The sequence below is a fragment of the Caretta caretta genome, chromosome 17, assembly GCF_965140235.1.
Source record: "Caretta caretta isolate rCarCar2 chromosome 17, rCarCar1.hap1, whole genome shotgun sequence".
NCBI lineage: Eukaryota > Metazoa > Chordata > Testudines > Cheloniidae > Caretta > Caretta caretta.
This window is the reverse complement of record NC_134222.1, coordinates 18237571-18255780: the sequence shown is the minus strand read 5'-3', so window position 1 is coordinate 18255780 and position 18210 is coordinate 18237571. Positions and strand designations below refer to the sequence as shown.

The following is an 18210-nucleotide window of genomic DNA, read 5'->3' as shown; positions in this document are numbered from 1 at the left end:
TGTTTTTCCATCTTAGAAATCAAATATACTGAAATTCCCAAAAGATCCAGAGTATTCAGGAGCTACAAGAAAGGTAAGTAAAGTATTAGCCTGCCTTGCAAACTTACAGTATATATTCATTTAAAAGGATAATGGATGTCCCTCAAATACAGAACAATATACATCTTTTTTTTTCTTGAAGAGGGGGAAAAAGCACACCAGTCTGACTGGGAGACCATACTCATCAGTGATTTGTGTTTCACTTCCTCATGTTCCTCACGGATTCTTTCCAGTTTACAGGCTTCGTATCCAGAAAATGATTTTTTTTTTCATAGCCCAGATTTTGTCTGGGCATAAGATTCTGCTTTTTCCCTTAGAGCCTCACATTTGATTTGCATTGCTAGACTGAAGTCAGGGGAAATGTGAATCCATTCCTCTCCCTCTTATAAATTCTTGTTTTCCAAGATAGTCAGGACTTCCTTCATAAAGATTATGATAGTAGCATCTGGAGTTATTCTTTTCATCCTGTTCTCTTACAAGTATTCAGTAGCTTCTGTCTAAACACAATTGATCATCTACATTGTTCAGGATGAGCAATTTTGGTAGCAGCTTCATCAGTGTTACAGGAATCAGTGGGATACCCACAAAATAGGTACACGATTTGTAAAACTTGTAACTGTTTTTTTTTTTTATGATGGGCTTCATTTTGTAAAGTATTTCCCACCAAAAGAGGTGATAGTTGACACCATTAATGCCGACGTTCAGCTCCATCATTTTGTCTACCTTAAGTTCTCGTATTGGATGTTTCAGTCATCCTTCTTGCACCATCAGGAAGGATTGCAGTTTGTCTTGCCTAGCAGAGTAAGTCCTTGCCAGACATACTTCTCTGACTCTTTGATCCCTTGACTCCATTTACCTGCCTCACAAATATGTTGAAGTTTTAGTTTCAATTTCAACTATTTCTGTTGTTCATAAAGTGCAAAGTATTATTTAGGCTCTAGGTTGGCCTGAGCCTTGGCAGATGGTATATAACGAGTGATTGTTTGGTTTTGGTTTTTTGGCCTGTTGAAGGCCCTCAAATCTATCTGGGAGCTAACACAGCAGTTTTCCCAAATTTGAATGCTTTTCAAGCAGGGGTCAATCAGTGAGAGCAATCTCTGTCTCCTGTTTTTCTACCCCTCCCCATGTCAATCTTCCAGGGGTTCTATTTCCCACCCCACAGAATGAGTAACCCGTACCAAAGTCAGTGGGAGTTATTTGCATCCTATTGTGAGAGAATGTGGTCCCAACATTTATGGTATGTTGCAGCAAGAAGATGATCTTGGAACTGTACTTCTGGCCATCTGTCACAACTTCCATGTCATGTCATGATGTTACCTCTAATGTTGTGGACGGTAGGGGTAAGCTCCTGGGAGCCCCTCCAGAGTTGTCTGGTAGCTTTTGATTTCATGTTATGTTAGGATGCTATAGTTTTCATAAGAAATCAAAGAATTATGACTGCTTAGTTCATTGCCTGCCATTCTTAGGTACTTTTTACATATGGTCCCACCCTTGGTATCTGCTTGCCTTGCAAATCCTGAAGAATTTAAACTCCAGTTGTAATAATTTATTATTTTAATAGTGTATATGTCATGGTACTAAGCAAACTGTATACCAGACCCGGAACCTTGCTTAACACTGTTTAATGTTAAAAAATGACTGGGTTATATTAACACCTTTGACCCATATATTCCACCTATATTAATATAACAAGTTCTGTGAGTTAGGGAAATACAAATTTTTCCCTATTTTGTAGGTTGTGGGATGGGTCTGGAGGCACAGACTAAGTGACCATGAGACCCTTCTCATATGCCATAGCAGAGAACATAAGAACGGCAATACTAGGTCAGACCAAAGGTCCATCTAGCCCAGTACCCTGTCTTCCGACAGTGGCCAATGGCAAGTGCCCCAGAGGGAATGAACAGAACAGGTAATCATCAAGTGATCTATCCCCTATCGCCCATTCCCAGCTTCTGATTTAATTGGGGATGGATCCTGCTTTTGAGCAGGGGGTTGGACTAGATGACCTCCTGAGGTCCCTTCCAACCCTGATATTCTATGATTCTGGTAAACAGAGGCATGGGGCATCATCTCTGCCCATCCTGGCTAATAGCCATTGATGGACCTATCTTCCATGAACTTACCTAGTTCTTTTTTGAACCCTGTTATAGTCTCATCCTTCACAACATCCTCTGGCAAGGAGTTCCACAGGTTGACTGGGCGTTGTGTGAAAAAATACTTCCTTTTGTTTGTTTTAAACCTGCTGCCTGTTAATTTTTATTTGGTGACCCCTAGTTCTTGTGTTATGAGGAGGAGTAAATAACACTTCCTTATTTACTTTCTCCACACCAGTTATGATTTTATAGACCTCTGTCATATCTCCCTCCCTTAGTCATTTCTTTTCCAAGCCGAAAAGTCCCAGTCTTCTTAATCACTCCTTGTATGGAAGACATTCCATACCCCTAATAATTTTTGTTGCCCTTTTCTGAACCTTTTCCAATTCCAATTTTTTTGAGATGGGATGACCACATCTGCATGCAGTATTCAAGATGTGGGTGTACCATGAATTTATATAGAGGCAATATGATATTTTCTGTCTTATTATCTATCCCTTTCTTAATGATTCCCAGCATTCTGTTCTCTTTTATGACTGCTGCTGGACATTCATAGAATCATAGAATATCGGGGTTGGAAGGGACCTCAGGAGGTCATCTAGTCCAACCCCCTGCTCCAAGCAGGACCAATCTGCAATTAAATCATCCTAGCCAGGGCTTTGTCAAGCCTGACCTTAAAAACTTCTAAGGAAGGAGATTCCACCACCTCCCTAGGTAACGCATTCCAGTGTTTCACCACCCTCCTAGTGAAAAAGTTTTTCCTAATATCCAACCTAAACCTCCCCCACTGCAACTTGAGACCATTACTCCTTGTCCTGTCCTCTTCTACCACTGAGAATAGTCTAGAACCATCCTCTCTGGAACCACCTCTCAGGTAGTTGAAAGCAGCTATCAAATCCCCCCTCATTCTTCTCTTCTGCAGACTAAACAATCCCAGTTCCCTCAGCCTCTCCTCATAAGTCATGTGTTCCAGACCTCTAATCATTTTTGTTGCCCTTCGCTGGACTCTCTCCAATTTATCCACATCCTTCTTGTAGTGTGGGGCCCAAAACTGGACACAGTACTCCAGATGAGGCCTCACCAATGTCGAATAGAGGGGGACGATCACGTCCCTCGATCTGCTCGCTATGCCCCTACTTATACATCCCAAAATGCCATTGGCCTTGGCAACAAGGGCACACTGCTGACTCATATCCAGCTTCTCGTCCACTGTCACCCCTAGGTCCTTTTCCACAGAACTGCTGCCTAGCCATTCGGTCCCTAGTCTGTAGCTGTGCATTGGGTTCTTCCGTCCTAAGTGCAGGACCCTGCACTTATCCTTATTGAACCTCATCAGGTTTCTTTTGGCCCAATCCTCCAATTTGTCTAGGTCCCTCTGTATCCTATTCCTGCCCTCCAGCGTATCTACCACTCTTCCCAGTTTAGTATCATCCGCAAATTTGCTGAGAGTGCAATGCACACCGTCCTCCAGATCATTTATGAAGATATTGAACAAAACCGGCCCCAGGACCGACCCCTGGGGCACTCCACTTGACACCGGCTGCCAACTAGACATGGAGCCATTGATCACTACCCGTTGAGCCCAATAACCTAGCCAACTTTCTACCCACCTTATAGTGCATTCATCCAGCCCATACTTCTTTAACTTGCTGACAAGAATACTGTGGGAGACCGTGTCAAAAGCTTTGCTAAAGTCAAGAAACAATACATCCACTGCTTTCCCTTCATCCACAGAACCAGTAATCTCCTCATAGAAGGCGATTAGATTAGTCAGGCATGACCTTCCCTTGGTGAATCCATGCTGACTGTTCCTGATCACTTTCCTCTCATGTAAGTGCTTCAGGATTGATTCTTTGAGGATCTGCTCCATGATTTTTCCGGGGACTGAGGTGAGGCTGACTGGCCTGTAGTTCCCAGGATCCTCCTCCTTCCCTTTTTTAAAGATTGGCACTACATTAGTCTTTTTCCAGTCATCTGGGACTTCCCCTGTTCGCCACGAGTTTTCAAAGATAATGGCCAATGGCTCTGCAATCACAGCCGCCAATTCCTTTAGCACTGTCGGATGCAACTCGTCCGGCCCCATGGACTTGTGCACGTCCAGCTTTTCTAAATAGTCCCTAACCACCTCTTTCTCCACAGAGGGCTGGCCATCTATTCCCCATGTTGTGATGCCCAGCGTAGCAGTCTGGGAGCTGACCTTGTTCGTGAAGACAGAGGCAAAAAAAGCATTGAGTACATTAGCTTTTTCCACATCCTCTGTCACTAGGTTGCCTCCCTCCTTCATTAAGGGGCCCACACTTTCCTTGGCTTTCTTCTTGTTGCCAACATACCTGAAGAAACCCTTCTTGTTACTCTTGACATCTCTCGCTAGCTGCAGCTCCAGGTGCGATTTGGCCCTCCTGATTTCATTCCTACATGCCTGAGCAATATTTTTATACTCTTCCCTGGTCATATGTCCAACCTTCCACTTCTTGTAAGCTTCTTTTTTATGTTTAAGATCTGCTAGGATTTCACCGTTAAGCCAAGCTGGTCGCCTGCCATATTTACTATTCTTTCGACACATCGGGATGGTTTGTCCCTGTAACCTCAACAGGGATTCCTTGAAATACAGCCAGCTCTCCTGGACTCCTTTCCCCTTCATGTTAGTCCCCCCAGGGGATCCTACCCATCTGTTCCCTGAGGGAGTCGAAGTCTGCTTTCCTGAAGTCCAGGGTCCGTATCCTGCTGCTTACCTTTCTTCCCTGTGTCAGGATCCTGAACTCAACCAACTCATGGTCACTGCCTCCCAGATTCCCATCCACTTTTGCTTCCCCCACTAATTCTTCCCGGTTTGTGAGCAGCAGGTCAAGAAAAGCTCCCCCCCTAGTTGGCTCCTCTAGCACTTGCACCAGGAAATTGTCCCCTACGCTTTCCAAAAACTTCCTGGATTGTCTATGCACCGCTGTATTGCTCTCCCAGCAGATATCAGGAAAATTAAAGTCACCCATGAGAACCAGGGCGTGCGATCTAGTAGCTTCTGCGAGCTGCCGGAAGAAAGTCTCATCCACCTCATCCCCCTGGTCCGGTGGTCTATAGCAGACTCCCACCACTACATCACTCTTGTTGCTCACACTTCTAAACTTAATCCAGAGACACTCAGGTTTTTCTGCAGTTTCGTACCGGAGCTCTGAGCAGTCATACTGCTCCCTTACATACAGTGCTACTCCCCCACCTTTTCTGCCCTGCCTGTCCTTCCTGAACAGTTTATAACCATCCATGACAGTACTCCAGTCATGTGAGTTATCCCACCAAGTCTCTGTTATTCCAATCATGTCATAATTCCTTGACATCACCAGGACCTCCAGTTCTCCCTGCTTGTTTCCAAGGCTTTGTGCGTTCGTATATAAGCACTTGAGATAACCTGCTGATCTCCACTCAGTGCTGAGAATGGGGGGTGATGTTTTCAGAGAACTATCCACAATGACTCCAAGATCTTTCTTGAGTGGTAACAGCTAATTTAGACCCCATCATTCTATATGTATAGTTGGGATTATGTTTTCCAATGTGCATTCCTTTGCATTTATCAACATTGAATTTCATCTGCCATTTTGTTGCCCAGTCACCCAGTTTTGTGAGATCCTTTTGTAGCTCCTTACAGTCTGCTTGGGACTTAACTTAACTATCTTGAGTAGTTTTGTATCATCTGCAAATTTTGCCATTCACTGTTTACCCCTTTTTCCAGATCATTTATGAATATGTTTAATAGGACTGGGCCCCCAGTACAGACCCCTGGGGGACACCACTATTTATCTTTCTCCAAACTGGCCATTTATTCCTACCCTTTGTTTCCTATCTTTTAACCAGTTACCAGTCCATGAGAGGACCTTCCCTCTTATCCCATGACAATTTACTTTACTTAAGAGCCTTTGGTGAGGGACCTTGTCAAAGGCTTTCTGAAAATCTAAGTACACTATATTCACTGGATCCCCCTTGTCTGCATGCTTGTTGACCCCCTCAAAGAATTCTAGTAGATTGGTGAGTCATGATTTCCCTTTACAAAAACCATGTTGACTCTTCCCCAACAAATTATATTCATCTGTGTCTGACCATTTTATTCTTTACTCGAGAACCTTTTAGCTATTATTATTTTTATTTCAAAATACGTTCAGAGAACTTGTCCCCTTTTTTGAATTTCAGCTGTTCTGGAAGAATTATTGCCAGATGGTAACTTTGCCACTACAACTGTAGCTATGGACAATGCTTGGCCTTGGGACCGAATGCAAACTCCAATGAGAAACTGCTGAGCTTGAATTAATATGCAAACTAGATACCATTAACTTGGGTTTGGATAGAGACTGGGAGTGGCTGGGTCATTACACATATTGAATCTATTTCCCTATGTTAAGTATCCTCACACCTTCTTGTCAAACTGTCTAAATGGGCCATCTTGATTATCACTACAAAAGTTTTTTTTTTTCTCCTGCTGATAATAGCTCATCTTAATTAATTAGCCTCTTACAGTTTGTATGGCAACTTCCACCTTCTCTGTGTGTGTGTGTGTGTGTATATATCTTACTATATGTTCCATTCTATGTAGCCGATGAAGTGGGCTGTAGCCCACGAAAGCTTATGTGCTAATAAATGTGTTAATCTCTAAGGTGCCACAAGTACTCCTGTTCTTTTTGCGGATACAGACTAACACAGCTGCTACTCTGAAACCTATATACTTATGTACTGTGAACATAAATGAGGAAATAATTTACATAATGATCTAAATATGTATTGTCCTTGCACAATAGATCATCAGTTATGTTATTCCTATAAATAAAGTTGAGCTCATCAGCTACACATAATCACAACAGTCAGTACAGTAATATATATATAACAAAAACGAAATCTGTATAATTGTAACCCTAAATTTGTATGGGTTCCCCCCTTTCACTTACCTTCCTCAGGTTAAAGAACTGAACCATTACCTGGAAGCTGAGAAGTCATGTCGGACAGATTTGGAGATGTATGTGGCTGTTCTGAATACTCAGAAATCAGTCTTGCAAGAAGATGCTGAGAAATTACGGAAAGAACTTCATGAAGGTAACTACATAACAGCAGTCAGTCTGACTTTTGCCTATGCTAAAGAATTGGAAGACAATGTAGACAAAACTTTTTCTCTTGGTTTAATTTGGCTTACTGACCAGATATTTTAAATACTAAGGCATTTGAAGTTTCTACCCAACAAATGATTCTAGTCCTGTTACATATATTTTCAGAGGGTGATCCACTTATTTTCACCAAAGAACGTGTTGAACTTGTACTAAGTTCTGATGGTATCACAGCCTTTGCTCTCATTGTAATCCTGATTTTTCTGGTATCCCTGGGTAGAATTATTAGTAATAGTAATATGTGTTTCTAGTAACACAGTATGCCAAGCGTTGTTGAAACACAGAAGGACATGATCCCGTCTCTAATTAGCATACACTCTTATGTCAGAGTTTTATGAGTAATGGGAGAGGAGGATGTATGCCTACATGCACATTTGCATTGAAATAATGTGTCCTAGTTAAGAATATTATTGTCAGTAACTCATGCCTCTAACCCAGGGGTGGGCTAACTTTTTGGTCTGAGGGCCACATCAGGGTTCTGAAACTGTATGGAGGGCCAGGTAGAGAAGGCTGTGCCTTCCCAAACAGCCTGGCCCCCTCCCACTACTCACCCCCTGACTGCCCCCCTCAGAACCTCCGACCCATCCAACCCCCCTTGCTCCTTATCCCCTGACCACCCCCTCCCAGGATCCCCCTCCCCCTTACCATGCCGCTCAGAGCACCAGGACTGGCAGCTGTGCTGACCGGCTGACCAGAGCGCTGGCGGCACGGCGAGCTGAGGCTGCAGGGGAGGGGGGACAGCAGGGAAAGGACCAGGGGATAGCCTCCTCGGCCAGGAGCTCAAAGGCCAGGCAGGATGGTCCCGGGCCATAGTTTGCCCACCTCTGCTCTAACCCTATGAACTCTTGGGACTTAAGAAAACCTCATATGTTTCAATTATTAAACACAGATTAACTTTTTTTTTGCATAGAGTCCTTACAGTTACTTTAATTCATAAGACTGTTTAGAGAAAAAATAAAATGGTCTACCATTACAATCCACTTAAGAATAACTCTTTTTGCTTCCGGAATAGTCTGCCATCTGTTAGACCAAGAGCGACAACAGCATAACCAGTTGAAACATACCTGGCAGAAGGCCAATGACCAGTTCTTGGAGTCTCAGCGTTTGTTGATGAGGGACATGCAACGGATGGAAATCGTTCTGACCTCTGAACAGCTCCGACAAGTTGAAGAACTGAAAAAGAAGGATCAGGTTTCTTGTGTTTTCACTTTGTTTATAGTGTGACATTGTTGAGCTAATATGGTATAATAGTTATTAAATGTACGATCTTTGGACAGGAGAACACATCATTTTGGCTCTTAATTTAGGCTATACTTTGTAAAATATATTAGTTATACCTTCTAAGAAATTATTAAAAGGTTCTGTTTAAGTTTCTGAAAAACTGATAGATAAATACTGACATACCAGTATACGGGTAAAGTTGTATGGCAGTGCCGCCAAGTTCATTACATGGAAATTTAAGAGTGGCTAGAGATTAAGCTTGGAAGTCACCTCCAGTATCCAAGGACTGTGTCAAGGAAATTGGAATGGCAAGTTTTGACTGCCTTTTATTTTTTCTAAACAGTGATTGGACCATGAATAAATTAAAAGAACTTTGTTGCAAGTGCAACTTGAAAGAAATGTTAAATTTTCTTATGCTAAGGATTTTGTGTGTGCTTCAAGGTCACAATTTAAAAAAAAAATGTCCTTGATGTTTGTCATCTTGTATGGTTTCTTTGCATTTTTCAGTGTTCCTAAGGCAGTTAATTTCATCTAGTTTTGTTCTGATTTCCATGCTTTTTTTAATGGAGTTGGTACCATTCAGTGTGTACAGGCATGTTGCTAGCAAGTTCCATAGGATAACCAGCTTAAACAGTTTTGGGTTTTTACCTTTTTCATGGTAGTTGACATACAAAGGGAAGTAAGTAAACAATTCCTTTTGGAACAAAGCTCACTATGGATCCATGAATCAGCCACCAATAGTGAGAGAGGTGCAACTCTCCCTGGGATAAAGTAGAAGCCTTCTCTTGTAAAAATTATACTTGTTTTTCTCCCATCAGTTCCCTCCCAGTTACCTTCCCTCTGCAGTTTGATTTATTAAGGGATTCATGTGATGACCACCAAGTCCAAATTCCTGTGGAATAAGCCAGAAATGAATCCTGTTTAAATGCTTTTTTGTTTACAACTTGCTTCTAGGAAGATGATGAACAGCAGCGACTTAGCAAAGGGAAGAAACAGAAACAACAAGATCCAGATGATGAAACAAAAGTAGTATGCTCTCTAACCCATGAAGAATCCCTTACACAGTTCCTTAATGAAGAGGTAAAACAAATGAGTAGTTCTAAACAACTTTGCGCAGTATGCGTTTCCTAGGGTGTTCAGTGAGCACCCTTGATAAGTATGTATTTGTTTAGCCTCTGCTGGCTATAATTCCTACTAAACGGTGACTATTTTTGAATAGCATTTGTTGGAATAAATACTGAACTACAACTCTTCCATGGATAAGCTTTTTAGAATTATAACTTTGTATTTTCAGTATAACAGAACTGTATTACATTATTAAAATTAGAAAGTGTACATCAGAACCTGTACTTTTGACCGCCCTCTGTCTCAGGCCTCCTGCATTAAAAACCAGCAAAATTATGACGTGAGATTTTCCTCTCTCTGCTATGCTAACTGGTACCTGGTGAATTTCATGCTAATTTTGTGTCAATCAAATTAGTCTTTGGCCTCAAACTAATCATTGGGACAGATCTTCAGCTGGTGTAAAATGTCGTGGCTCCATTAACTTCAGTTGAGCTACCACAATTTTCCCAAGTTGAGGATCTGTTCCCATATGTTTAGCAGCCAAAGGGAAGCTGCCACATCCAGTCCAGAAGCTAGGACTCTGCATTGAAGTTTTGTTGCATCTTCTTGAGCTGGGTATCCCAGTATTAAGTAGCCCCTGTTAGACCAGCCAAAGATGAGAAATACCATTCACAACAATCACCAATTTTTTGGTATATACTGTGTAAATTATACTATTACTGTATATTTTGTGTAAGGTGAAATTATAATATTTGAAATTGCCTCAACTTTTCATTTGTGAAAAGCAAGTAAAATTGAATATACAACCTGAAATTTAGAAACACTATAAAACTAGGCTAGTTGAAATGCATTTTTTTTCTTTAAGTGTTTCTTTAGTCTCTCTAATGATTCACTGACCATTCATCTTTTGGGTGTGCAGTTTAGTAGGGACAAATTTATGTTTAAAAAAACCTTTGTTCCATGCCATAAAAGCTTATATGTAAGCTCTGAAAAATGGATTTGGGACTTTGCATGGCCTTGCACATGCTTTGAGAGAATGTAGGCCAGAGAATGTTGAGAGAGTGACAGAGTTTTTAATATACCTTTACAGTGTTTAACAATCTGCTGTTTTGATAACCAGGTACAAAATGTAAAATACGCATCCCAAACTAGTCTAAAATGCAGACGGATGTTCCAGACCTTTCTGCCATGCAAAACACCCCGGGCTGTCATAATGAAGTCACAAAATCATGTTTCTTTTTTAAATTGTCAGTAGTATTTGATGATTTGCACTTTTTTTATCTCAGAAGTATTGCAATACACCAGCAATTCAGTAGCCCTTTTTGCTGTTAACAAACTTGTTTTTAAAATAATTAAAAATAAACTTATATAAAAATATACTTTAAAGAATTGACTTAAAACTACAGAATTTTCAAATTCACTTTGCCTTAAACCAAATTGTTATGAATAAACACTGCAGTGCACACATGGTTTGAGAGCATTACTGTTCTCAGATTACTTGTAAGGCCTAGGTTTGATGTGATGAGTTAAGGATAAAAAAATTTAAATTTGAATTTCCTTGTCTTGGTCTGTCTAAAATTGAATGCAGGTCCTTAATCTACTTTTCCCCCTTCTATGCTGGCTTGAATGCATTTCTCTATTGGATGGTACAAGGCATGGGTTCTAGAAGAGACTGCTTAGTAAGAAAAAGAGTCAGTGATTTTTTTCAGTTTCTTCAAATAGTGTAATGATGCCTTGGAAATTAGTTGAGAAATCAACTGTAACCTAATCATTGAGACTTAGCTTTATCCTACATCTTCCAATAAGAGTGCTAGCTTTCACAGTCTTTATTTTATACACTGTACAGCAGGCCATCAGCATTTGTGTGCCCAAATCAAGAATCTGGGAACCAGTGAAAAGAACATTCAGTTTATGAACACTTTCTTTTAATTTAATTCCCTGGGACACAATATTTGCTACTGCTTTTTTTTTTTTTTTTTTTTTTAAATAAACAGATGCATTTATTTAGCATTAGCAATCATGCCTACTGGAATATCTTAAGTATTTTATGCTCTGAGTAGAGAATATGGTTTGCTTGGATATATATAGAAGGTAATGACTCCTACAAATCAGTCATGTCATTCACACAATTTGATATACTTCAGCTGTAAGCTCTCTTCTATGGAACATTTAATAGGCTTTACAAGTCATGGATCATTTGCTTGTGTGCACAAACTGTAGCATCAGCCTAATTACCTTCTCTGTATCTTTTTAAAATGACATGTAATCTACACAGAATTCCACCTCTTGGTTACAGCGTAAACTCTTTAGGCATGCTTTTAGGCATATCATCCTCCATCCATTTTAAGCATGTGTTGTGTTGCATTTCCTACAAAATGTAACATGTAAAAAAGGAAACTGCTATTTTTCAGGAAGTCTTAGACAAGCTTTAAATAATGAATCAATACATGCAAAAAAGCCAGCATTAGACATTTTTTTTTAAAACGTGTGAAACATAAATTGCATTGAAGGTTTTCTCTATTGCAAGGGTCCTTGCAGAAAAAAATACCTAAGGGTAAACAATAACGTCATTAGTCAGATTAAAGTGTTTTAGCTTTACTCTCTTCGATGATTATTCAAAATGGAACTTTTAAAAATGTTTAACAGAAAGATATTCTTAAACATCAATCAGTTAAAAAAAAACCTTGGTTAGAAGTTCTCCAAAAACTTGAATATAGGGATGCAGTTTACTGTCAGACAGACTTTTCTCTTGAGCTTGTATGGCTACTGAAGAAAATGACGTGAAAAAAACCAGATGGAGCACAAGTCATTGATCAGAATTTGAGCCTTATACACAAGTGTTTTTTAGAAATTCTTTGTTTTAAAAATACATACCATAGTTGCATTACAACTTTAAGAATACTACTGATCAATTTTGTGTTTTAAAAATGTGGCGATAAAATGTTTTCCTCCAATAGTTGTAATAACATTACCCAAATTTACATCCTGTCCATTCCTGCCTAGTTTTATGTTAACAGCATGAGTAGAATACTTCATGCCTAACACATGGACTTGAGTCTCTACAACATAACTCATACTATGGCATATTTTATTCCATAATAGTAGTGCCTACTGTGCCCATCTTATTTAAGAAGCTATTTAGTTTCCATCAATAACTTCATTTCAAATTTGCATTCAAGCTAAAGCTTACATATTGCAAATTCTGTTCAGATACAGATTTTTTTAAAATCAGAATTTTGAATTAAATGACAGTGGTTAGTTCTGTTTATTTACACATTGCCTTATGTTCAGTTTTTCAAAATAGGAAAGAATGAGAGTCACTCCATGGACAATTCTGAAAAATTACTGCTCTGTATCCGCACACATGTACTTTTGCCTTAAGGGTTACTAAATAAAAACCTGATTTAGATAGGTACACTTTATACTGAGCCCTGAATGTTACCAAAAGTCAGACTTTTACAGACTGTTAGAAGGAACAAGTTCCTCCATTTAGACAGCCCACCTGGCAATCCTAGAAAGAGCTATTTCTGGAACAGATGCCAAGAACATCTAGAAGAATTTACACTGAATGATGAAAAAAAATAGTAAGACTCTGATTTTCTATGCTATTTGTTTTACATCTCTAAATTAAAAGCAGAAATCATCAAATTGTAATTCTTCTGGGTTTTGTGATTAAGAAAATACATTCACAGACTCCCAACTCTAAGGAGTAGATCAGAGAATAAAGCTAACGTGGTTTGTAGAGATGTTAGAATCCTCAGTGCATGCACACATTTAATTCCACCCTTATTCAGGTTTCCAGTTTATTTTATGCATGCATATATTTATATATGTTGCAGTAGTTTAAGAGGAGAAGCACGTTCTTTAATTAAAATCTCACAAAAATATTGAGCAAGGAGGACAAAGGGATATTTTGTATAAGACCATTTTTTACAAGCAAAGGAAAAAAAATACACCTGTTATTATACAGTTGACTTTAGTTAATAATCATTTCACAGTAATTGTTTTAATGTTAGTGATGTTGATATCAAGCCCAGTTTTGCTCTAGAAATAGATGTTTGTGCTAGCTGGCAGTGGAATTTTGCTTTCACTAATATACAGAATTTTGTAAATAACAAATATGGTACTATGTTATGTAGCTTGTTTTTCATTGCTAAGTGAGCTGGCAGAGAGGTGCACTTCCTAGGGAAGTGGAGCTCTGTTAGCAAAACAATGCTGGGGAAACTCTGTTGCCACGTATACCATTTTGATTCTGAATCTTTATTTTTCACTCTTAATTTCAGATCTCACAAATGTTCTCCCCAAAGCTAATTTAAATCAGTAGCTATCGTGTCAGATGTTTGACACCCAGTATTCAATTTGTTTTGCTATAACTTCCAGTGCAAAGACAGGAATTTGGCTTACCTTCTCTTTTTTCAATTTCAGGTACATTTAAATAGCACCCATGGATCAGTCCATTCGTTAGACACAGACTTGCTATTATCTTCTGGTGAATCTTTCAATAAATCAGACAATGATCTGTTTAAAGATGGACTTCGGAGAGCACAGTCTACAGACAGCCTGGGGACATCAGGATCTTTACAGTCCAAAACTTTAGGATACAACCACAAAGCAAAATCAGCTGGGAATCTGGATGAATCTGATTTTGGACCACTAGTTGGAGCAGATTCAGTGTCTGAGAACTTTGATACTGCCTCTCTTGGGTCTCTGCAAATGCCAAGTGGATTCATGTTAACCAAAGATCAGGAAAAAGCAATCAAAGCAATGACACCAGAGCAAGAAGAGACTGCTTCTCTTCTCTCCAGCGTTACACAGGTTGTAGAAAGTGCTTATGTGTCTCCTAGTGGTTACCGCTTAGTTAGTGAGACAGAATGGAATCTACTTCAGAAGGAGGTAAGTAGCCTGTTTTGTCTTTTCTCTTCCCTCTCCAGTATAGCTTCTGTGTTCAGTGCTTCTGAATCGCTCTGGAGTGGTAGTATTTAATCCAGGAGCTACCAAAGTCTTTACATGGGAAAGGAACTGGAGAAGGAAATTGACTAGCTTCAGAGGGGTTCTGATTTAGGAATCTGACTGTTGCTTCAAAGATGGTTTTGACCCTGAAAAAGTAAGGGAAAAGATACAGAGAAAAGATGAGAAATGAAAAGGAGAAAAGAAAATACAAAGCAACTGTGAGATGTGGGAGCCAAATGTGGTGCAGGACAGGATGAAGAAGCCTGATAGGAAACTGTGGTGGGCCTAACACTGATCCACTTATCCACCAAGGGTTATGCAGGAAACAAAGTTTAGAGGTGAGTGACCAAAATGGTTGTAGCCAGTTCGGCTACAATATAATCAACTGGAGACGTTTTTCAGGGACTTGCTCCTGTAAGGAACAGATTTCCCTGAACTCCATGCAGCAGATTGAAATTGACACATTACAGTTCTAGTTAATTTCACTGTGAGCTGACCAAGGCAAATACCACTTTGGGGAGTTCTATCTGTCTGTTCCTTTAATAACTGTATATGATGCCAAATTAAAAGCCCAGGTTTCTTCTCCTGTCGAGGAGTGCAGTTGTGTTCAGCAGCTATGCCCACCATCTCCACATAGACTAAAATGTAAAGGAAGAGGGGGCTAACAAGAAGCACTAAGAGAATAAACTGGAAGAAAGAAAGGTAAAAATGCAAGTACAAAAAGGGGAGAAGAAAAGGCAAGACGGAAGCAAACACAGGAGGAAGGATTGCCAGAAATGAAAAGATGAATGCTAAAAGGAGGACAGGAAGAAAGAAACAGGGCAGATGCAGTAGTGATTGTTACACTGGTGATCCTAGTATCGCCCTGTGAGAATTACTGGGACACTAGAAATCAGAAGGGCTATTAATAACATACGTAAGAGAACCGCTCTACACAGACAATAAAGCAATTATCTTTTCCTTTAGCACCTAATCTGTTTTGAGGTGAGGAGGGAGACCCTACATTATAATGATTTCATGGGTGAATCCAGTCCTCTATAGCCTTCTGAACATATTCTTGCTCCCTTGGCATTTGGATGACATTTTACTCCAACCCTTTCTTGGAATTCTGAGAGAAATTCTGTTTCCACTTAATTCTGGAGGCAGGAATACAGTCTACACAGGCAGCTATGAATGCAGCTCTGTGTGGGCCGTGAGGAGAGTGAGAAATACATATGAGATTCCAATTCACAGCACTGACTTATAGCTATTGCTTTAGTAAAACACTAGTCTGAATCCCTAATCAAACCATTAAAATGTAAAAATGTCAGCATAGGTCCATCTAGTTCAGTATCCTATCAGACATTGGGCAGTAACAGGTGCATCAGAGGAAGGTGACAAAAAACCCCTAATTAAAGCTGGTTGGTTGTCATAGCAAAAAGCGGGGAAAGTTATGAGGGGGGAAGGAAATGACAAATGTGTAAGAAAAACGCCAGAAGTGTTTTATTCTTTTGGAAAAAATACTTATTTTATCATTTTTTAAGCCATTCAGACAATAGGACATTCTCCATACTTCACCTTGCTGAACATATATAGAGCCAAGCCTATTAAAAACATGAAGGAGCCTTGATTGATCGTGTATTGCTGAGAGTTACAATGTCCATATGTGGAATCTTGGCCCCACTGAAGTCAATGGCAAAGCTCCCCTGAACTTCTTCAGGGTCAGGAGGTTGTCTTGCTATGAATGCACCCTAAAAATCATGAGGCCAGATCCTCACCTGGTGTAAATTGGTGTCGCTCCATCAATGGTGCTATGCTAATTTATACCAGCTGGGAATCTGGCCTGTATTATTTTTTTATGAAAAACTTGGAATTATGGAATCTGTTCATAGGGGAAGTTTCTTCCTGACCACAGGCGTATGCCCAGAAGGATAAGTGTTTATACCTCTTGCAATTTTTGTAAAATAAAAAAAAAGGATATTATTCTTATCCATGTAAAAGTTTAATTTTTTTAATCCTGCTAAGCTTTTGGCCTCAGTGCTACCTAGTGGAAGTGTGTTTCACAGGTTAACTATGCAAGTGGGGTTTTTTTTGGTTTGTTTTTTTTTAGTTGTCTCGTTTTTATTGACTACCTCGATGTTATGTAAGAGTAAATCATGTGTTCCTATTTCATTCTCTACCATTTATTATCAAGTATATCTCTTTCACATTCCCCCTTATTAGTCTCCTCTCCAAGCTTAACAGTGCCACTCTGTGCAATCTCCATGTTGAAGTCTTTCCATTTCTAACCATTTAGATCATTTGTCTTCGGGTCCCTTCTGTTTATATTGCTCTTTAGGCATAAAATAATTTTAATCCTGCTGCTCCATGACTTCTGCTATTGTCTCTTCCAGAAATTGTCCATACCCATAGCTCTTATCTGCAGCAACATTCTATGATTGCACAACATGAGTGAGTCTATATATCACTCCGACATTTCTTCTAAAGTCTTTATGGCAAGTAATAACTTTGTGTCCTCCAGGTGCAGAATGCAGGAAACAAGCTGGGTAGACGTTGTGATATGTGTTCGAATTATGAGAAGCAATTACAGGGAATCCAGATTCAGGAGGCTGAGACAAGAGATCAGGTCAGGGTTTTTTCTTGGGCCGTACAGAGATATCGCAGCTGTAGAAATGGCCAAGAATGTAGCCATTAACTATCTGCCATTTTATCATATTAACTTTTTTTCAGGGATTTAAGTTAACCTACTTCAAATTCTGGGAAACTCATTCCAATTTAGTGCTGTAATCCAATTTGCTGCAATTTCTGTATGAAATCATGCATGCTTGCATATGCATACTACTTAGATATTTGCCAAGTAGTACGCCACATTACATGGTAATGCTCTCTCATGCAATGAAAGACCTCGTGTTTTACCAAAAAGTAAGAATGCATTATGCAGTCATCCTGAATGAAATATCCTTGTAATGATTTTTTGGACTGATCTGAATAATTCTTTAAGTGCTTTTCACTTTATAAATTCTATTGTATTAACTGATACCATGAGAATTGCTGCAGCAAAGGCAAAAGTAGATGATATGTAATTTTTGTGCCAACAGCATAAAATAATTCTAAAGCATCTATGAGTCACCCCCTGCCTGTGCACTGAAGAATTTTTAAGACTTCAACACTTCCCTCTGACTTCATTCTGGGTCTGGGTTATTCAGTCTTCAGAATCATTAAAGGGTATCCTTTTCTTATCCTGAGTAGTAGAGATCCACTTGAATATAGTTTTATATATTTCATTATGGATCTAATCAATAAGGCATGCAGAAAAACAGCAAAGAAACTCTTGTGACTCTCAGTTGTAAATTCAGAATGTTTTTACACTCTCTGTGTTGGGGAAACAGATTTGCCCTTTAAAGAAAGGTTGCTTCCAATCTTTTGGTCTGCCCATGTAGGTGAAAAAGCTGCAGGTGATGCTGAGGCAGGCTAATGACCAGCTGGAAAAAACAATGAAAGATAAACAGGAGCTGGAAGATTACATGAAACAAAGCACTGAAGACTCTGCCACTCAGGTAAAAAAAAAAAAAAAAAAAAAAAAAGCTTCACTGTAGCAAAGAAGTGGATTCTTCAAAAGGAATGTGTTTGTATTCCAGTTCTTACTTTTCAGATAGTCTTCTTGATTGTTAGGATCTGCACACACTCCCTACTCTAGGAGCTACTGAAATGAAAATTTCCAGGAT

General features: G+C 39.5%; 1 protein-coding gene across 4 annotated transcripts in view; it reads left to right on the top strand.

Moving 5' to 3' along the window:
- RABEP1 (rabaptin, RAB GTPase binding effector protein 1) overlaps window positions 1-18210 on the top strand; it is a 75384-nt gene that overhangs the window by 40130 nt on the left and 17044 nt on the right. For 2 of the 4 annotated variants that reach the window (XM_048824479.2, XM_048824483.2), the window contains 7 exons: window positions 17-73; window positions 7067-7202; window positions 8283-8461; window positions 9446-9571; window positions 13982-14449; window positions 17007-17111; window positions 17926-18042. In XM_048824479.2, coding sequence (XP_048680436.2) covers window positions 17-73; window positions 7067-7202; window positions 8283-8461; window positions 9446-9571; window positions 13982-14449; window positions 17007-17111; window positions 17926-18042 — 1188 coding nt within the window. The remainder of the gene's footprint in view (window positions 1-16; window positions 74-7066; window positions 7203-8282; window positions 8462-9445; window positions 9572-13981; window positions 14450-17006; window positions 17112-17925; window positions 18043-18210) is intronic. The other 2 variants (XM_048824482.2, XM_048824480.2) reach the window with 2 other exon arrangements.